This window comes from Bubalus bubalis, chromosome 18 (genome assembly GCF_019923935.1).
Source record: "Bubalus bubalis isolate 160015118507 breed Murrah chromosome 18, NDDB_SH_1, whole genome shotgun sequence".
Lineage (NCBI taxonomy): Eukaryota > Metazoa > Chordata > Mammalia > Artiodactyla > Bovidae > Bubalus > Bubalus bubalis.
The window spans coordinates 12,715-35,236 of record NC_059174.1 but is presented as its reverse complement, the minus strand read 5'-3'; the positions used below and the strand labels follow the sequence as shown (position 1 = coordinate 35,236).

At 43.1% G+C, this 22,522-nt stretch overlaps 1 protein-coding gene and 2 pseudogenes across 1 annotated transcript; all 3 read left to right on the top strand.

Annotated features, from left to right (window-relative positions):
* The first annotated feature begins 5,664 nt into the window (after positions 1-5,664).
* Positions 5,665-6,600, top strand: LOC102414358 (olfactory receptor-like protein OLF2). The gene has a single exon (XM_006061884.2). The coding sequence runs from the start codon at positions 5,665-5,667 to the stop codon at positions 6,598-6,600; it is 936 nt and encodes a 311-aa protein (XP_006061946.1).
* A 3,140-nt stretch (positions 6,601-9,740) lies between these two features.
* On the top strand, positions 9,741-10,571 carry LOC123330381 (annotated as a pseudogene).
* A 5,332-nt stretch (positions 10,572-15,903) lies between these two features.
* On the top strand, positions 15,904-21,840 carry LOC102410172 (annotated as a pseudogene).
* The last annotated feature ends 682 nt before the right edge of the window (positions 21,841-22,522 follow it).

Here is a 22,522-nt window from a genome sequence, read left to right as displayed (position 1 = left end):
TTCTATTTGTGTTTAATTTTAAGAAAATTATCAAGCAGTAAACACTCAATGTTCTGTCTGATTGACGTTTTTAAAGTATGAAAATATAGTGTGTATATCTGTGCCTGTGTATGTGTGATACTTCTTCTGGGTGTATTAATACTCACTACATCAATAAGTGTGTGGCTTGATCTTAAGAGGCAGCAAATTTAACCTAGCTTGAAGTCCTCTTCTTCAGCATTCTATGAACTGAAAAAACAATAACGGAATTGGGTCTGAATTTGTATTTCAGCTCGCTAGCAAAGTGACCTACAACAAATCACTTTTCCTCTTTGGGATATAGTGTCTACTCTGCTAAAAGATAGGCTTAGACAGAATAATCTTTCTTGTCTATTCCTGCTACTACATTCTGTAGCTACATTGGTATGAACCTATCAAGACAATAGCCAATTCTTTTGGTGTGTGTGTTTTTTTCTCTTTAAGCATATTCATTAAAATAGACCTTGGATGAAAGTGGCAATCATAAGATAGCATGTGTTTCAGGAGTCCTAATGCCATCAAGCTGGACCCATTAAACCATTATTTCATTCTGCATTTTTTAAATGGGTAATCAAATGTATTAGTCATGAGAAAAAAAATACACAGTAGCTAAAATTAAAGTGAAAGACATCACTGGTATTGATGTTTAATAACCAGAGGATTCACAATGATAGTGTATTAGTGGAGGTGGGGATTGACATATGTCATAGAAAATTATATGATGATATAAAAACACTGTTGATATTTATTTACAGAGAAACTATTTATGATAATACCTGAAGACTGGAAGAAAAGATTTCCACACCTAAAGATACAGAGAAGGACCACTGTGAAATGGAGAGGAGGGACGGAGACATGGCATGGTCAGACCCACACCCCAGGAGGGCAGCTCACAAATGGAGGGATGGAGACAACTGCAGAGTCTCTCCCCAAGGGAGTGAAGGGGCTGAGCTCCCACTGGACCACCTCGCCCAGGGCCCCTCCACTGCAAAACAAGCCCAGAAGGTCTGGCTTTGAAAGCTTGAAAGGTGTGCCTATGAGAGAGCTGGATGGCTGCAGGAAACAGACTCAATTCTTAAAGGGTCTGCGCATGATCTCATGCATTCTGAGTGTGAGTGTAAAGGCCTTAATTTTAAGGGAACCCAGATCAGATCCATTTGCTGATCTTGGAGAGCCTCTTGTAGAAGCAGCAGCCAAGTGGAACTCCTGTGGAAACACAGATGCTGGCAGCAGCCACTTCTGAGATCTCATTTGGGCACTAGGACACTCTTATGACAACCAGCATTGCCTAGTCCTCACTCTGCTCTGTTAGTGCAAAGTGCTTACTTGTCCACTAGATAGTTGCCATCAGACCCAGAAGCCCCAGGTGCTGCAGCTAGATGCCCAGGGACCAGAACTCTCCCAGCAATGGGCTGAAATGAACCCCAACCTCTCCAAGCCCCTGACCAGTCACAGGGACCCCAGTCCTGTCCACTAGCAGGCCTGGAACAGTCCTAGCCCCTCCATGCCTGTAGCCAGTCACCTCAGGACCTAAGCCTGTCCAACAATGGGCCAGGAGCCACTGTATCAGGCAGAACCTTTTAGCCAAACTTGCCAGAGGGCAATTCACCTAGGAGTACTTCCACAGTAGCTGGCTCCATCACAACACAAAGGCTCACACAGCTCACATACAGGGAACCCTATGTGGTGGAAATATAGGAAATGTAACTGACTTACCTAGTACAAATACATAGCTCAGCTGGTAAAGAAGCTGCCTGCAATTCAGGAGACCCTGGTTCAACTCCTGGGTCGGAAAGATCCCCTGGAGAAGGGATAGGCTATCCGCTCCAGTATTCTTGGGCTTCCCTGGTGGCTCAGCTGGTAAAGAATCCACCTGCAATATGAGAGACCTGGGTTCAATCCCTGGGTTGGGAAGATCCTCTGGAGAAGGGAATGGCTACCCACTCCACTATTCTGGCTTAGAGAATCCCATGGACTGTGTATCCATCGGGTTGCAAAGAGTCAGACATGATTGAGTGACTTTCACTTCACCTCACTTCATGTAAAGGGAGGAAGCAGAGAAATAAATTCCAAACAAAAGGACAAAATAAAACCTCAGAAAAATAACTAACCTAACTGGTGATAAGCAACTATGATAAAATTTCAAAGCAGTCATCATGAGGATGATTCAAATTTCAAATTAATCAGTGTAATACATCACATTAACAAGTTAAAAAAATCTCATATGTTCATCTTAATAGATGAAAATAAAGCTAATAAAAAAATTCAACATATGATGTTGGAGTCGATATAAAGAGAGCATAGCTCAAAAAACAATAAAGGATATATATGACAAGACTATAATCAACATCAAACTCAACAATGAAAAACTGACAGCATTTTATCTAAGATCAGAAGCAAGACAAGGATGCTCATTCTCATCAATTTTATTCAGTATAGTACTGAAAATCCCAGTAACAGCAAGAAGACAAGGAAAAAAAATAAAAGAAATCAAAATTGAAAAGGAGACAGTTTTAACAAAACTATCATTACCTGACCTGGAGAAGGAAATGGCAGCCCACTCCAGTGTTCTTGCCTGGAGAATCCCATGGACAGAGGAACCTGCCGGGCTACAGTCCATGGGGTCACAAAGAGTCAGATGTGACTGAGTGCATGTGCGCGCGCGCACACACACACACATACACACCATTACTTGAAGATTCATGATATAGTATGTAGAAAATCCTAAAGACATTGGCAAGAAAGAAAACTATTAGGACCCATCAATAAATTCAATAAAGCTGCAGAATAAAAGTCATATACAGAAATCTGCCCTACCTTCAGCTATATATTGAGTACCATATATGTCTCTGAACAGCTATTGTTGTATCACCCTTTGATGTAGAGATTAATAAAACGATTGTTAAGGGAACTTAAATGCACATCACTTCATCAACATTTTTATTTATAAAAATATTTTGGTTTTGCTGCGCTAAACAGAGTGGAAACTATAAGATGAAATATGATAACTCTTTAATACCATCATAATTATAAACTGAAGATAAACCTCTGGTGTAAGATCATCAAAGAAACTAAGTAACTGAGGATTTCAATGGTGTCCTGATGAATCAAATTAGTTTAGAACTAGATCTAAAAAGTCACTTTTTTTCTTCCTGCAGAATCCATTTAGGGAAAAAAAATAAATGATTTTATATGTGTGAAATTATACAAATAATTGAAATCTTGTTGGATAACATGCGACTTCAGAAATGAAATCACAGACAGTTAATGAGGAAAAAAAGGTATTGGTTAGTAACATATCATTGAAAAACTGTTATATTCCAAAGTAGGAAGGTGAAGGAGATTGTTTCAGCAGTAAAGAAACATTAAAAATAATTAAGGGTAAATAAACAAATAAATAAATAATCACTATATTTAATAAATCTATTAATTTCAAGAGAAATAATAACAGATAAAATAATTAAGTGGAGAGTCCATTTCAGTTTCATTATATGTCTGATTTGACTGGAGGAAGATGATGTAGACTCGGGGTCACAATAAATCATACTGAAAAATTATTTAACCTTCCTGATATAATCAATTTTCTTCAAGTGTGAAGAATTAAAGTTTAGCATTTTCTAAAGTTGTTACAGCATTCATGGGGGAAAATACAAAACTAGAAATCTAATTAATCACATGCTTGCATAACACAGAAGAGTGAGGGCAAATGCCTTAGAGATTTAACTCCCAACTGTCACTAAGTAAAAATTAAGTGTGATCTGTCTATATTGTTCACCTGCCAGAGGCAAGCTCAGCAGAACTTGCTCATCGCAGGTAGGTTTCTGAGTTGCCAAATTTGAAGAATGAAGAATAACAGCCTTAAATTTCAAAAACTAAGGAATCAAATATTTGGAGACTTGTAAATGAACACTTTATTTACTTATTTCCTTTGGTTAATAATCTGTAATCTAATGGAAAAAACATTGTATTTTTTTAAATTAATTTGTTGAATTGGAGGCTAATTACAATATTGTGGTGGTTTTGCCATCCACTGATATGAGTCAGCCATGGGTGTACATCTGTCCCCCACTGTATTTCTTATTAAAGCAGGACAAATCAGATTTATTTTGATTAGCAAACAATTTTACGTATGTATATCTTAAACAAAATTAAGGGGAAAAGCTGGATTTTTTTAAGCACTGTGAAAAGGTATAACTAAGATTTAAGATTTTTTTGAATATTTTAACAGTAAAAAGTATCATATTGTTCGTGTTGTGTGTGCTCAATTACTCAGTCATGTCTGACTCTTTGTGACTGCAAGGACTGTAGTCCAACAGTCTCCTGTCCATGGGATTTTCCCGGCAAGAATACTAGAGTAGGTTGCTATTTCCTTCTCCAGGGCATCTTCCTGAGCTCCAGATTGAACCCGTGTCTCCTGCATTGCAGGCAAATTCTTTGCCACTGTGCATAATGACTTGTTACAATACTAATACTATTAATAATTTGTGCAAATTCAATCCATAAAAAACACATACCATATTTACTCAAGTCTAAAGCAAAATCAGTTCATCATTCATACTCCAATTCTCATATATCAACAGAGTGCATGCACACACAAGCACACACGTGCACATACATATAAAATACACACAAATAGAAGCTTATATCAAATATATGTTTGTTACTTTTGTCCCATCTATTTTTAATGAACAAGCCAGGTTAAAATCTAAAGGGTTGAAAATGCATTAGCTAAAGTTTCTTGTTTCTGCTTGTTTCTAGAATTTTTATTTACCTGGTCAAGAGACATGTCTTTTGGCACCAGACTGCTCCTGCACATAAATAATAATAATGTGGCAAAGCAGTAAAATATTTCTAGAGACAATTTTACTAAAATATATCTAACGCTCAATATATACATTAAAAAGTAGAGCAGAGACAATAACCATATTGTTCATTCTTTCAAAAGCAGAGATAAGTTCATTCTGTCATTATTTAATACACAATAATAAGCAAATTGGGCTCCCCAGGTGGGTCAGTGGTAAGGAATCCACCTGCAGTTCAGGAGATGGGGGTTTGATCCCTGATTCGGGAAGACACCCTGAAGAAGGAAATGGCAACCCACTCCAGTGTCCTTACCTGGTAAATCCCATGGACAGAGGAGCCTGGTAGGCTTCAACATTGAGTTGAAAGAGCCAGACACGTCTTAGCGATTGAACAAACAAACAAATAAACACATTATGATTCTTAAGTACTCAAGAAGTGCAATCACTTGTATTCTTAGTTGGATAGGTATCTGTAAAATATAAGGTTGAATACTCCAACCTTGTCTTTAATTAAGGTGTTACTTTCCTATTATGCTTGACATGCAATGAGCTTTCAGTAAAGAACTGATTGCTGAGATAAAGCAGTGCATGTTCCAACTAGTCACATACATTATAGATGACATCCAAATTTAGAGTCAGACTTTCTCAAAACTCCTATCCCACACATAACCTTTTAAAATCAAATAGTAGAGAAATTTGTATGGGCTATTTTCTCAGAATAAAATGTACTGGAATTAATTTTATCTGATTTACAGATAATATTTTGTCTCAAAAAGAGTGAAAACACTGATCTGTCATTGTCTCAGTCATTTCTGAAGCATTTTTACAAGAAGAATAAAGAAGAATGAATGGGGAAAATTGCACTTCCTTGAAAGAATTCCTTCTCTTGGGAATTAGTAGTAGCCCTGTAATCAAAGTGACTCTATTTACCACGTTTCTGGTTGTTTATCTCATTATTCTTGTTGCAAATCTCGGGATGATCGTTTTAGTTAGAACAGAGCCCCAGCTGCACACACCCATGTACTTTTTCCTCAGCCACCTCTCCTTCAGTGACCTCTGCTATTCCACAGCCATTGGACCTAGGATGCTGGCAGGCTTCCTCATCAAGAACAAATCCATCCCCTTCTATGGCCGTGCTCTACAATTTCTGATCTTCTGTACCTTTGCAGAGTCTGAGTGTCTACTGTTGGCGGTCATGGCCTACGATCAGTACATGGCTATTAGCAACTCCTTGCTTTATACAGTCAAGATGTCTGTCAAGGTGTGCTCCCTGCTGATGGCTGGGGTTTATATGGTGGGAATTATGGATGCTTCAATAAATAAAATATTAACCTTCCACTTATGTTTCTGTGGGTCAAACGAAATTAACCATTTCTTCTGTGATGTCCCTCCTCTGCTCTTGCTATCTTGCTCAGATACACAGGTCAATGAGTTAGTGATATTTATCATTTTTGGCCTCATTGAACTGAACACCCTCTCAGGTCTTTTTGTGTCTTACTGTTACATCATCCTAGCAGTGATAAAGATCCACTCTGCTGAGGGGAGGTTCAAGGCTTTCTCTACCTGCACCTCCCACCTAACTGCTGTGGCAATTTTTCAGGGAACTCTGCTCTTCGTGTATTTCAGGCCAAGTGCTTCCTACTCTCTAGATGAAAACAAAATGACCTCCTTGTTTAATACTCTTGTGATTCCCATGTTAAATCCTCTGATTTACAGCCTATGGAACAAAGATGTGAAAGAGGCTCTGATGAAATGTAAAAATAAAAAATGGTTCCATTGAAAATTTGCTCATATACGTTTTCTTCCCAATGTTACACAATGATTTATGAAAATCAAAATTGGTTTGACTAATGTTGTATGATTCCATTTGTATTTATACTATCTTCCAATCCTAGCAATATGTGTGATTTCCTAAACGCCACAGGTTTCATTTTATTTCTTAAACTTCTGTTTAATATTCCTTATTTGTGGAAAATTTTCAGAGTCTTCATTTGTCAAATTTGTGTTTCTTCAGTCTTTATATGTGTTAATTTTTTTTAATTTTCTGAAAATTAGTGTTTTCTAAGTTGCTGTTGCACTCTATGTGGGCTTTATTTCATCATAACTCCATCTGCTTTTATACTAATGAATCTTGCCATATAATGGAAGTGACCAATGTCAATTAAATAATTATTAAAATTATTTCTAACAGACTGTAATTATGACATAATATACAAAGCCTTGCTGTTGGTCAGTCATTGTGTCCAACTCTTTGCGATCCCATGAATTTAAGCACATCAGGCTTCCCTGTATACACACATAATCCTGACATCATTTTTATTTAAAAACTAAAAGCCAAATAGTGTAGAAAACATCTAGTTGTCCCTATGGAATGTAAATATGTTGAGATTTTTGATGGTTTTACAAAATCTTTGTTTCATGAATGTGTTTAATGGAGAGTGTTTGTGTTTGTGTGCCTGTGTAAGTGTGTGAGGGTGAATGGGTATGCATTTGTTTTCTAATGTATTGAATGATAACAAAGTGGCTACATAAGGATTGGTGAACTGGAAATTAGGAATGCTTGCAGATCAGAGGCATTCACTGTTTCTGAATAAGTATAATATTGGGCATTAAGGTAGAGGGGGACCAAAGGCAAACTATTCTAAAGGTCTATATTCCATGTACAATCAGCTTACTTGTATGAAATATCAGATGGCAAATTATATCATATCTGTTACTTATTCCTGAGAGACTAAGGGTTCACCACCCAGGGACCAGACACAGAGATGATTATATAATCCAGGTCAGGCAGGAGGCAATGCTGAACCCTCCTGCAGACAGAACTGCATGCAACAAACAAGTCAGGAGTTCTGGGACAGGCACTGATATCTTTGCTGTTTCTTTGATTTATATTTGAGATTTCCTTATTTTTAATGCTTTTTTGAAAGAAGGTATTTTATATAAACAAAGGAACATATGAAATAGTACACACATTTTTATTGTAGTTAGTTATACAACTTGTTTATTTTAAATACATATAAATAGTGAATATAAAAGGAGCAAACATACATTATAGAAATGGTCAGATGTTTTTTACTATTTTAAAAATTTATCTGTTATACAATGCATTATGTGTAACATACATATTATATTTCTATAAATGCTTTAAGTTTTAAAGGAAAGTATTTTTGCTTAATTATGTCTTTCTAAGCAGATATACGAGTTAAGTCCTAGGGGTGAAAACCTGCACAGTGATCACTAGACCACTGTTCCAATGCGCTTCTCTATCCCTCATCTACATGCAATTCCTGTGTTTTAAATTCTAGAACATAAGAGGACAAGTGGAGGAGAAGGGAATGACAGAGGATGAGATGGTTGGATGTCATTTCTGACTCAATGGACATGAGTTTGAGCAAGCTCTGGGAGTTGGTGATGGACAGCGAAGCCTGGCGTGCTGCTCTGGGAGTTGGTGATGGAAAGGGAAGCCTGGCATGCTGCAGTCCATGAGGTCACAAAGAGTCAGACCCAACTGAGTGACTCAACTGACTAACTGATGACATTATATATCACATAATTGGTTTGGGTAAAATATAACAGTGGGACATAGAATTCCATTGTCCTTCCAAAAACAAGTAGTTCTTAAACCAAAGAAAGGCAGAACTCAGAGATAGTGAAGAGAAATCTGGCTCAAATAAAACAATCAAACAATGTTAAAATATTTAGAGAATTGGAGTGGGGCCACAGCTCAGATGTGAATGTCTCTGAGGTTACAGAAGTGTGACCATGAGAGTATTTATGTTATGTGTCTTACGAAAACGTTATGGCAGAATACAAAGTGTGGAAGAGAGTAGGTTAGGGCAGAAAGGACTCATGCAGCAAACCAAGCCTTCTTCCTTGCCTCTATGACCCTTGCTACCAGCATCTCTGCAACTGGATCTCAAATGCTCTTCATCATCTCCCCAGTATAACTGCAACTTCCAAGCAGAAGAATGGTCAGCGCTGGCATGTTACTCTATGTGCATCTCAGCATTTAGTTCATAGAGCCTCTTCCACCCTCTTATCCAAAAATCACCACCCTCTCTGTCCCAGCAGGTCCTGAAACATGAACCATCTATCCCTCCTATGATGAGGTTGGAGGGACTTGAGAGGTTAATGGGGAAGTGAGGACTTCTTATATTCAGAACTGACTATAGTTCTGCCCTCTCCACAGGGGGAATAAGAAAGCAATATATTCATCACCTGTGCTTCTTACTTACTACTCTTCTCTAACACAGGATATAACAACATTTCTACATCATTGAAAAACAAAACAAACCAAAAAACACAGCAATCTTGTCAAAAGACAAGTTATGTGAACCACCCAATTATCAGACCCTTGCTTCACTCAGAGTATATCATTTTGTTAGTATTAGAAGTAGCAAAGTGTTAGTCACTCAGTTGTGCCTGACTCTGCAACCCCATGGACTGTAGAGCCCACCAGGATCTTCTGTTTATGGAATTCTCCAGGCAAGAATACTGGAGTGGATAGCCATTCCCTTCTCTAGGGTATCTTCCCGACCCAGGGATCAAACCCAGGTATCCTGCATTGCAGGTTAATTCTTTACCATTTCAGCCATCAGGAAAGCCACAAACATGGTCATAAATACTACACAAGTTGGATTGAAAACAGTCTGATTTAGTTTGGATGAAAGGGCACTGCAAAACTATACAGTGCTTTGCAAATGTATTGTTGTCAATTTTTTTTTTTCATTTAAACAAAATTGGAGAATATTTCTCAGAGTCCGTTGGCCTCATGCAGTCCTAGGAAGGTCTGTCTCTTTTCTTGATTACTTACATCTACAAAAGGACCAGGGGTTTAACTATAATGATAGTAAATTGACATATTTACCCTCCATTTCCATTTCCCTTTCACAACCAGGAATTTCCCCACAGGTCTGAGTGATGACTGCTGAGAACTGCAGTGTGGCTACTAACTTCACATTCCTAGGACTTTCAGACAGAAGGCACGTGCAGGAGGAGCTCTTCATGCTCTTCGTGCTGGTTTATGGCATAACTGTGGTTGCCAGTGTTGGGATCATCCTGCTGATCAAGGTGGACCCAAGACTGCACACACCCATGTATCATTTCCTGAGCAATCTTTCCTCCTGTGATGTCTGCTACTCCTCTGCTGTCTCTCCCAAGATGCTGGCTGATTTCCTACCTGAGCATAAAAGGATTCCATTTGACTTGTGTGCTATGCAGATGTATTTCTGGGGGACCTTTGCAGAAGTAGAAAGTCTCATGCTGGCTGTCATGGCTTATGACCATTATATAGCCATTTGCAATCCACTTCTTTATACAGTTTCCATGTCCAGAAGACTCTGTACTCAGCTAATATCTGTTGTCTACGTGGAAGGTTTGGTAGATTCAGCAATCCACACCTGTTGTACATTTTGATTATCATTTTGAAGTTCTAATGTCATCAATCACTTTTTCTGTGACTTCCTGGCCTTTCTAGCCCTCTTCTCCTCAGATGCATCCATCAATGAGATAACGCTGTTCATATCCAGTAGTTGTGTTGTGGGGACCAGCATTATCACTGTCCTCCTCTCCTACAGCTACATCATAGCAACCATCCTTAGGATGAACTCAGCCGAGGGGAGATGCAAAGCTTTCTCTACGTGTGCCTCCCATTTAACCACTGTAGCTATATTTCATGGCACGCTCCTGTTCATGCATTTCAGACCCAGCTCAAGTTACTCCATGGACACAGACAAAATAACCTCCTCTTGAGGTGAGATGGGGACGCCGGCATTCCTTTCCAGATGAAGCAGGGGAATCGACCCTCATCTCGAGTTGAAGAGGGGAAAACGGCACTCTTCTTGAGCTTGGCAGGAAAGTCAGCGTTCCTCTCGAGTGGGGACATGTATCCTAGGAATCTTCTGGGGTTTCATAAAGGGTGTCAAGTACCCTTTCAAGTTCCAAGAGGGAACGTGGGATTTCTTGGGAAACGCTGCAGCGTAAAAGGGCCTCGTCTCTCGTGGAGCAGAGAATTTCATTGTTTTTGTTGAGTTGTGTTGGGAAGCTTAGGGTTCCTGTCGAGTTGCATGGGGACCCAAGGGACCCACTCGTGTTTCCTCAGGGAAGTCAGATCTCCTTTAGAGTTGCGAGGGGCACCTCGGGATTCATCTCGCATCACTGCAGGGATGAATAGGGCCTCATCTCAAGTTCCGGAGGGAGCCTCTCCATTTCTGACATCAGTCTCGGGGTTTCTGTGCAGTCTGAACAGGGGAGGCAAGCCTTGTCTTGTGTTGAGGCATGGAACTCGGCTTGCCTCTCTAGTTGTGAATGGGGTGTGAGGCCTCTTGTCGAGTTGTATTTGGAACCTGTGGCTTCTTCTGGAGAATGCAACCAGAGTGTCAGTGCCCCTTCATGTTGTGACTTGATCCTCAGGGTTCCATTTGAATCAGCACAGGGGCATCAGGCCTTATCTCAAGTGATGCGGAAATCGGTGTCTTTGGTATTGTGGCATGAGCCACGAGGTTTCCTCTGGAGTTTAAATATGAGAACAGCCTCCTCTTGAGGTGTGACGGGAACGTCGGGATTCTTTTACCAACGAAGCAGGGGAATCGACCCTCATGTCAAGTGGAGGAGGGGGAAAACGGGGCTCTTCTTGAGTTGTGGCATAAACATTGGTGTTCCTCTCAAGTGGGGATGGGTATCTCAGGGATCTTCTGGAGTTGCATAAAGGTGTCCAGTACCCTTTCGCATTTCAAGAGGCAATGTGGGATTCCTCTCGAGAAACTGCTCTGGAAAAGGGCCTCATCTCGCATTGAGGGGAGAATCTTGTGTATTTTCTCGAGTTGCGGAGGGAAGCTTGGGGTTCCTCTCAAGTTGTGACGGGGCCCTCAGGGACCCATTCATGTTGCCTCAGAGAAGTCAGGTCTCTTTTCGAGTTGCGAACAGCATGCCGAGTTTCCTCTTGATTCACTGCCTTCGAATAGGGCCCTGTGCAGAGTTCAGTCGGTGGACTCAGTGCTCCTCATCGGCATCTCAGGGATCTCAGGATTCCTATCAAGCTTCACCTAGGGAGTCAGGCCTCTTCTGGGGTCGAGGCATGGAACTCTGCTTTCCTTTTGAGTTGTCAAAGGGGTATCAGGCCTCCTGTCGAGTTCAGGTGGGAAATTTGGGCTTCCTCAAGAGGATCAGCATGGGAGTCAGGCCTCCCATCATGTTGTGAGGGGATCCTCGGTGTTCCATTGGAGCAGGTCCAGGGGAATCAGGACTTATCTGGAGCTGAGGGGGAACTCGGTGTCCTTTTTCCTTGCAGCAGAATCCGTGGGGTTCCACTTGAGATTCAATAGGTGAGACAGGCCTCCTCTTGTGGTGCAAGGGGAAGTTGGCCGCTGTAGGAGAAAACGGCCTCATCTCACGTTGACAGGGGAATCTCCTGGGTGTTTTTGAGTTGTGGCGGGAGGCTTGGGATTCCTCTCCAGGTACCACGGGGAACTCAGGGAGCCTCTTGTGTTGCCTCGGGGAAGTCAAGTCTCTATTCGAGTTGCGAGGGGGAGCGCGGGATTGCTCTGGAGTCACGGTAGGGGAATGAGACCTCAATTCGCATGGAAGGGGGAATCTCAAGGTGTTTCTCGAGGTGCAGCAGGAAGTTTGGGTTCCCTCGAGTTGCCACGGGGACCTGAGGGAGCCTCTAATCTTGTTTCTGGGAAGTCAGGACTCCTTTGGAGTTTTGAGGGGCCTCTCGGGATTCCACTCGAGTTGGTGCAGGGGACTAGGGCCTCATATCGAGGTGAGGCCAGAAACTCAGGGTTCCTCTCCAGTTCTGACATGGATCTCAGGGTCCCTATGGAGATTCCACTGGGGAGTCAGACGTCATCTCGTATTGAGGCATGGGACTGCCCTTCCCTCTCGAGGAGTAAAATGGGTGTCAGGCCTCCTGTTGAGCTGAGGTCGGGATCTGGTCCTATTTGTAGAGGTGCCATGGGGCTCTCAGTCCTCCCTTCGTGTTGGGAGTTGATACTAGGGTTTGCATTCGAATCGTTGCAGGGGAATAAGGCCTTATCTTGAGTGGATGGGGAAATTGGTGTCTTTTTGAATTGTGGGATGACCTCTGGAGTTCCTCTGGAGTTTCAGGGTGAGACCGGCCTCCTCTTGAGGTGTGACGGGAATGTCGGGATTCCTTTGCAGATGATGCAGGGGAATGGACCCTCATATTGAGATGAGGAAGGGAAAATGGGGATCTTCTTGAGTTGTGGCAGGAAACTCGGTTTTCCTCTCGAGTGCAGACGGTTATGTTGGGGAATTTATTGAATTCAATAAGGGTGTCAAGCACCCTTTTGAGGCTCAAGAGGGAAGCTGGGATTTCTCTCGAGATGCTGCAGCAGAAAAGGGCCTCATCTTGCTTTGAGGGGAGAATCTCCTGGTTTTTCTTGAGTTGCAGCAGGAAACCTGGGGTTCCTCTTGGGTTCCGATGGGGACCTCAGGGACCTGCTCGTCTTGGCTGCAAAAAGTCAAGCCTCATTCGAGTTGCGAGGGGCTTCTCGGGTTTCCTCTTCAGTCGGTGCAAGGGCATAGGGCCTCCTTGAGTTGAGGCCGGAACCTCAGGGCTCCTCTCCAGGTCTGACATGGCTCTCGGGGTTCGTATGGAGTTTCAACAGTCGTGTCTGACTCTTTGCGACCCCATGAATCACAGCATGCCAGGCGTCCCTGTCCATCACCAACACCCGGAGTTCACTGAGACTCACGTCCATCGAGTCAGTGATGCCATCCAGCCATCTCATCCTCTGTCGTCCCCTTCTCCTCCTGCCCCCAATCCCTCCCAGCATGAGTCTTTTCCAATGAGTCAACTCTTCGCATGAGGTGGCCAAAGTACTGGAGTTTCAGCCTCAGCATCTTTCCTTCCAAAGAAATCCCAGGGCTGATCTCCTTCAGAATGGACTGGTTGGATCTCCTTGCAGTCCAAGGGACTCTCAAGAGTCTTCTCCAACACCACGGTTCCAAAGCATCAATTCTTCAGCCCTCAGCCTTCTTCACAGTCCAACTCTCACATCCATACATGACCACAGGAAAAACCATAGCCTTGACTAGATGAACATTTGTTGGCAAAGTAATGTCTCTGCTTTTGAATAAGCAGTGAATAAATGTTAGCAGTTGTTATTGTTAATATTATAATTTGGCAATGCTTGCTCTAAGTTAGCATGCCAGAAATATAAACCATTTTATATCCCCTCTTTCTCTACAAACCTGCAGAACACCTGCTAAATGACTGTTATGGATTGAATTCTGTCCCTTGTTCACATCCCCTCCTCTCTGCCCTGAATTTTTCTGTTCAAGTTTTAACCCCCAATGAGACTGTATTTGGAGATGGCACCTTTATGGAAGTGATTAAGGTTAAATGAGGTCACAAGAGTGTGGTCTAATCTGAGAGGCCTGGTGTCCTTAGAAGGGCCAGACATTTCTGTCTCTCTATATGTACAAAAAAGACAGGCCATGTGGGGACACAGAGGAAAGGTTGCCGTTTACTAGCCTGGAACCAATCCCATTGACACCCTGATCTTGGACTTCCAGCCTCCAGCACTGTGGGAAATAAATGTCTGTTGTTTAAGCCCCTTAGGCTGTGGTATTTTGCCATGGCACCCTGAACAGACTAAGACGCTATGAAACGTTTTAACTCATATATTGAAGGAGAGACAAATGGGTAGTCCTAACGTAGCATGTCTGATGCCATCCTCAAATGCCATTTCTCCTTGTGGGAAAAACTTAACTCTACCATCTCCCATGGTGGTGGTGGGGTTGTCGGGAGGAGTCATATACCATCAGGACTACTGTCCACTTGCTTCCCTCAATATAACTGTTTTCATCAGAATTAATCAAGGCTTCAGGATGACTTTCAGCTATGTAGAGGATAGTTATTGTCCGTGAGGAGCTCTTACTCTTACTTTTTTCCTCTTCCAACACAGATGATCTTGTAGGACTAAGAATCTGGTCCATTGAGTCACAGCTTCCCTGGTGGCTTATACGGTAAAGAATCTGCCTGCAATGTGGGAGATCTGGGCTTGATCTCTGGGTTGGGAAGATCCCCTGGAGGGGGGCATGGCAACCCACTCCAGTACTCTTGCCTGGAGAATCCCATGAACAGAGGTGCCTGGGAGGCTACAGTCCCTGGGGTCACAAAGAGTAGGACATGACTGAGCGATTAAGCACACATCTGTCCATTAAGTCATCGGTTGGATTCTGGATTGGTGTGACCCCATAGATCTTTAGCCTTCATTCCCTCAGAAGCTGGGCCACACTGGCTGGATTCCTGGCCATTTCACTTCAAGGCATGCCCAAAGCCTTCCCAGGGTCTTCTGGTTCCCTGAGACCATGCTGCTCATGGCTTCTTCCTCCTGAGTCCCTGCCTCACGCCATCTGGATTTCTACCCTGCCACAAGAAGCATGCATGAATTTAATTGTCCTAACTGAAGACTTGGGGATCTCAGGAAGATTTGGTTGTCACGGGATGTGAGGCCTTGGAATTTTCTCTCTCCCCCCACCCCAATTTTCTCCTTACCTTTACTTTCCAAATTTCCTAAGAACTCTTTCTTTCAGTCAGAGAAGACTTTGGCTGAGTTCTAAGACTTAAACTTGCAGAAAACCTGGTTAATAAGATGCTTGCAGAACAAAGAGCCTTCCATTTTACAGCAGTTTTGCTTATCAACTTATTGTAAATATAATATGTATGACATATGTATGATGATATGTATATTATATCCATGCTATTTCATATATATATGATGTTTTGACTATACAAAATATTTATACTTATAAATAATCTTTTTTTTTTCTTACTACATGAAGAATAATAAAGGCAATTGGGAGATAAAAGGAACTGCCTAATTTAGAAATAAAGATTTAACTGTAGAGTTTAGGTCTCTTCAGAGTCACTCATTGACTTGTGAAAAGCTCTTTGGAACTTCTGAATCTATTTCTCAGGTGTAGGGTGTTCAGAATCTGAAAGTAGGAATGAGGTTAATCATGAGACCATGTAGCTGTAGGAAAATCCAAGCAATGTGGCTTTGGCTTTTCAGATGTTGAAGGCTTTCCTAAGAGCATCGTTAAAACATAAGAGATGGAAAGGGAGAGAGAGATTCGGAAAAGTTTATTAGATCACACAGAATTTCCAAGGTAAACTCTGAGACGGTAAAGTTAGATTTCTGTGCCATTTGAGTATAAATGAACTACTCAGAAAATACAAAAACGTACGCTGAGTACTCATGACAATTGACGGCAATCATTCTAAGAAGGCCATGTCTGGAGCGCGCTTTGTGCCTGCAAAGCTTCCACCTGGTCGGTGCGCAGGGCTCCGGAGAGGGCTGGGCCGCCTCTCCCCACACTGACTTTTTGGCCGCGGACCTCTGCGCTGGCGCAAACACCGAGTTCGGCCGGGGGGCTCCCGGTCCAGCGCCGACTGCGCTGTCTCCCCAGCACCCCGCGCCACTGGACGGCTTCCCGCCTCCGTCCCTCCGGCTGCCGCCCAGCCCCAGCCACGAGGGGCAGGAGGCGGCGGTGGCCGGCTCTCTCCGTGCCCTTTTAAAAGCCTCCCAAGCGAGGCCCCACAGGAGGATCCCGGCAGAGGAGGGAGCAGCACGCTAAGCTTCCGCAGAGGTGAGTGGAGCCAGGTCCCAGGGCTGCGCCTCCCGCTGGTGGGGCCTGGCACTTCGGGTTCCCCAACGCTCTCGCTCCCGCCGCGGGGCTCCCCCCTCCCCTGGCCATGCGCCCCGGGTAGCGCGCCTGGGGCGCAGAGCCAACCCGGCGGCTCCCGCCGCCCGCCCTCGCCGTCGGCATACTGCGCCCGCTGCGGCTTCCAGCGCTCTGCCTGCCTGGCGGGCTGGAGGCCGCCGGTGGCTGCCAGCTGCCCTCCTAATGGAGACCCCTGAGCAAGGGCTGCCGAGCGGAGCTGGCCGAGATCATCGTGCACGCCAAGGTGCTCGCGCTGCACGAGGAAGTACACGGCCCGTACAACTACCTGCCCTGGTGGTATGAGGCCAGCGAGGCAGGGCTCTTCTACTCCGCTGAGATCGAGATGCTGTGCGACCAGGCATGGGGCAGCATGCTCGAGGTGTCTGGGGGCTCCAGGCTCAACCTCACCAGCCTGGGCTACTTCTCCTGTTACTCCCACGCCATGGTCCAGGATTACTCCTATTTCTTCTTCCTCAGGTGAGCCTGCCAACTCTCGCCCATACCATCCCTTCAGCCACTTGGCATGGCCAGCAGAGGTACCTTTATCCCCAGCAGGCTCAGGAACTCCTTCAGAATCCTGTCTGGGCGATGTTAAGTGATGCCCTGGTCTCCTTCCCATTTTCTGCTCTTTGGTGCTCCTCATGTTGAGTCTACAGAGATCTTGGGTGCCTCTGGCTAACACTGCTGGAAAAACAGGGATGGTTCCCGTGCTTGACCAGGGAAGAGTGTTTCAGGCCAAAGCTCAAGATGGTTTCCAGCAACAAAGAGCCCATTTTCAATAGCAGAGATTTATGCGGGGGGTAATAGGGGAAGAAGGCCCTGGTCACAGTGCTCTCAGGAGTATGAAGGGCAATCGGACAGGAGCCCTCTCTGGTTGAGTTCCATGCAAGTTGGTCTGTGGTGCAGATGAGATCCCTGTGGATAAGAGTTCAGGCGATGGCGTCTCCTGGAGTTTGAAATAAGAAAGTGGAACCCTAATTGAGATGGAATCCTTATAGAGAAGGAAAGCTATATTTTTAAAGTGGATGCCATGGGAGTTATTTGGATGGACAGTGGTCAAAACCAATCCAAACATCTTTGGAATCAGATGGTTGTTGGAATTCTGGCTCCATTCTTCCTGTCATTTTGAGCAAGTTACTGACCTTGTCGAGAACCTCAAGAGCCTCACCTTCATAATGTGCCAAACAAGGTTGGTTGAGATTAAATCCTAGTAACTGATGCAGAACACCTGGTGCAGGTTAGATGAGAAATGTGTAGTTACTCAATCCTGCACACCTGCTTAAATGCCAAGATGGGACTGGTGTGGAATGCAGCCCAGCTGTCCTCTTGTTTCACTCAGATTTGCTCATATCAGCTGCGAGCGGACCTCAATGCCAGGCTCTTCCAAATAGCAAAAGTTTATAGAGGAAGGGCCTGGGGGCGGGGGCATTAAGGGATTGGGAAGGTGCTCACAGGGCTTTGAAGAACAGAGAGGTGAATTAGACCAGGCCTTGTCTGTTGGGAGACTCCTGGAATCTTGTGAAGTTCCATGAAAGTTTGTCGTGTGGTCACAATGAAATGCATGTAGATAAGGGGTCAGGCTATGGGCTCAACTGAGGTTTGCAATACAAAACAGCAGGTGGAACCCTAATGCATTGGTTCTCTCCAGTTTGAGGAGGAGGCTGATACAGAGGAACTGGAAGGAACCTCAAAATGGAATCTAACAGATAGTGATTGGACAATAAGTCCCATCTTCCCAGTATGTGGCATAGCATTAAGGATATTTGGAATGACCATGACCTTGGTCTGCAGACTAACTTTGAGCTCTTGAGATTTCACATCACTGAGAAAGAAGACAGGTTCCACAGAGGGGCGTCTATAAGCTCACGGTAACACCTCTTTTCCATATTAAAGCCAGAATATCTAAGTTTAGAATACATGGTGTGCTTTTTGTTTGCTTGGGTGGTTTAGCCAGATTAAGTTGAATTAAAAAAAAATACTGGAGAAGTACAGTTTCTAAATAAAACTGGCAAGGAATGAGGTAGTACCTTCTTGATATGGAGAAACTTAGATTTTTACATGTCTTTATTTAGGGAAACCAGCTCTAAAACTATTCAACAAGAAAACTTTATTTTCCAAATTAAAAAAATGCACTCTTTACACCACCATTAAACAAAGAAGGATGCTGTTTTCATCCTCGTTTTATAGATTGTACATTTAAGCTTAGAGAATTTAAGAAATCTGTTGTGTGTCAAACAAGAGATAAGTAGCAGTGATAGGACTTGAATCTTGGGTCATTCCAATTGGCTTTCCTTTGCCCGGGAAACAAGGAGCACTCCACTAGGAGAAGGAAGGCGGCTTGGGAGATACACAAATGTTCACCCGCACCCATCCCCCAATTCACATGTTTTGAAAAACTTAAGGATAGATACATGCAGTGTGAGGTAGAGAAACAGTCAGAGAGAGTGACTCCTCTAATGTGAGCCATGTAGATGTGTAATTGGAAGCTCCATGTAAATCAGTGAAGATAGAATATGCTGTCACACTGCACAAAAATATCTCACAATGGTTTAAAGACTTAAACATAAGACATGATGCCATAAAACTCCTAGAAGAGAACATAGGCAAAATGTTCTCTGATATAAATTGGACCTTTTTTTCCCTTAGGTCAGTCTCCCAAGGTCATAGAAATAAAACCAAATATGAACAAAGGGGACTGGATCAAACTTACAAGTTTCTGCACAGCAAAGAAAACCGTAAAAAGAAAAAAAAAAAAAAGACAACCTAAAGAATGGGAGAAAATATTTGCAAATGATGCAATAGACCAGGGCTTAATTTCAAATATACAGACCATACAATTCAAAAACAACAACAACAACAACAAAAACAATAAAAAAAGTGCATAAAACCTTAATAGACATTTCTCCAAAGAAGACATGCAGATGGCCAGTAGACACATAAAAATATACTCAGTGTCATTAATTCTTAGACAAATGCAAATAAAAGCTGCAGCCAGGTACCATCTCCTATCAGGCAGAATGGCTATCATCAAAAACAGAACAAATAGCAAATGTTGGAGAGAGTGTGACGAAAGGGGAACCCTCCTACACTGCTGGTGGGAATGTAAGTTGGGGTAGCCACTATGGAAAACAGTATGGGGGATCCTCAGAAAATTCATAGGTCCACCATATGACCCAGCAGTCCCCCTCGTGGGCATATCCCCGGACAAAACTCTAATTCAGGAACATACATGCACCCCCATGTTCATAGCAGCACTATTCCCAACAGCCAAGATATGGAAACAACCTAAATGTCCCTTGATAGTTGAATGATTAAAGAAAATGTGGTACATATATATGAATATTACTCAGCCATAACAAGAAAGAAAGAATGCCATTTGCAGCAACATGGACGGAAATAGAGATAATTATACTAAGCGGAGTAAGTCACAAAGAGAATAATAAATATCATATTATATCACTTATATGTGGAATGTAAAATATGACACGAATGAACCTATTTACAAAACAGAAACAGACTCATGGATACAGAGAATTAACTTGTGGTTGCCAAGGGCAATGGAGGGAGGGAGATGGATGGACTGGGTGTTTGGGATTGGCAGATGCAAACTGTTACATTTGGAATAAACAACAAGGTCCTACCTTAGCACAGGGAACCATATCCAATCTCCTGGGATAAACCATAATGGAAAAAATATTAAAAAAATGTATGTATATGTATAACTGAGTCACTTTACAGCAGAAATTAGCACAATATTGTAATTAAACTCTACTATAAAAAAGTTAAAAAAATTAAACTCTACTATAAACTCTACTCTATAAAAAAGACGTTGTATAACTGGCAACACTGTCACAGTCTTCTGTTGACTCTCGATTCAAGATGGTACACCCCATGGGTGTCCAGTCTACAGCTCTTGCCTCCTTTTTTTCCCATTAGGATGGATAAGAACTATAACCTCTTGCCTCATGGAGTCAATTTCCAAGATGCCATCTTTCCAGACACTCAAGAGAACAGAAGGATGTTTCCTAGCCTTTTCCAGTTTTCAAACTGTTCACAAGGACAGCAGCTGGCAACTTTCTCCAGTGACTGGGAGGTCCAAGAAGACACTAGGGTAAGAAATGGCTATACCCTGTGCTACAGCAAAGTAATAAGATAGCTATGACTCATATGAATGTTGTGAGCAAGGGAGTCAAGAGTCCTCTTCCAAAGTCCAGATCAAGAAGTATTTTTCACCCTCTCCACAGCTCTCCCAGAAGTTGACAAGTGCTGCTCATAAACTCTGGAGTCCTCAAGCTGTACTGTGTGGCATGAGGTTCCTCAGAGTGAGGAACCTTCTTGTCCCCAGAGTGAGGGGACAAGATGATCTGAAGGTTGGCATACTGTGCCTCAGTTTCCTCTTCTGTAAATTGGAAGCCATTGTAACAGCTGTATCTGAGGGCGGATGTGACATGACTTAACTATGTAGGGAATGTCAATAGGAAAAGCCTTTAGTGAGGTGTTTGAGAGTAAGCACTCAATACACTGAGCTGTTATGACTACTTCTGTTGTTGATTTCAAATACTTATGTATGTTTTCACTTGGCCCTGCTGGGTCTTGGTTGTGGCATGTGGGATCTTCAGTCTTCCTTGCAGCATGCAGGATCTTCAGTTGCAGCATGCAAACCCTTAGTGGCAGGATCTAGTTCCCATGGAACAGAAGGATCCAAATCACTCTGGGCATGAAGATAGAAAAGGCATCTTTCAGTCTGAGGCAGATGCCTGAGTTGTGGGGATATTTCGAGGACTATCGCTTTCTCTGTGCAGTGGCATTGTTGCAACTGAGCCAGGGGAGCAGGGAGGCCGTGTGGCCCATCGCTCCCAGTCTCCCACCAAGGTGTTTATAGGACCATGTGACAGACCACAGGAGACAGTTCTGATGTGGGTTAATGAAGCAATGTGCATGTATTAGGTGGTTTCCTTCTTTCCCCCATCTGTGGTGCCCTGGGTGGTGGTGCTGTCTTTCTCTTGTCTGGTGGGTGGGCCTAGGGGAGTGGCCTTGTTCTTCCAAACCTCCTGCCCAGGGCTCCATGGCACCTGGAGGCTTTCTTCATGTTCTTTGCACAGAAACTGTTCTCATAGTGGGCAAGTACATCTGACTGAGGAAAAGTGTTGATTCTTCCTTTCCATACATTACCCAGGGTTCCTTCCTTAGGCCTGCCCTACTGACAGTTCTCAACTCCCTGACCCCTCTTCAAGATTTGCCAAAATTTTCTGAGAGCTTGTCATATATTTCACTCCCCACATGGATCTAAGCACCTTTCTTTCCCTCTGCCCCACTCTTTTTTTTTTTTCTTTCCTACCTGACTCTTAATCTGTGCCAGCGCCCACTCCACATTGAACTGGACCCACCAAGTATAAGCCTGAGATCCCCAGCCTAGGTCAGACCATAGCATGTTCAAATTAAATCTTTTTAGCCTTGGTCCTGTGGGTCTCCATTTTGTTGGATTTTTGCTTCATGTCCTAAATCCTTGGTAATAGTACATTGATGTCAAGAGATCAGATATTGATCCAAAAATTCCTCACAGCTGAGCCCCAAACTCTTTAGAAATATAGCTGATTAGCCCTGTGGTCACACAATGAAGCTAATAACATTTACTGCAATTAGATTTTCCATCATTTGAAACAAATAGAACAATGGGACTGTGGAAAATTGATTTAATGTGAAGGCAGTCCTATTTTGGGTGGTCAGATGTTGATCTTGGGGAGAATTCCTTTTCCCTTTCATCATCCTGGTTTCTTAGATAACAGAGGGTGGTATGTGTGTTTGCACTGAGTCAGAAGCTTTTGGGGAAGAGAATTAATTGTTCCAGGTTGCTGAGCTGCTGACAGAGCCAAATTGAGGTGTTGATGGACTTTGTATGTATCACATGTTGGCTCCTTCTGCCCACTTTGAAAGGTACCACATCAGAGCTGAGTTAAATTAGCTAGTTCATTTGAGAATTTAGGTTTAAAATAAAACTAAGGTGCTAG

What these genes read in the sequence shown, in the direction of transcription:
- LOC102414358 (XM_006061884.2), top strand. Translation starts at nt 5,665, where the DNA reads ATGAATGGGGAAAATTGCACTTCCTTGAAAGAATTCCTTCTCTTGGGA.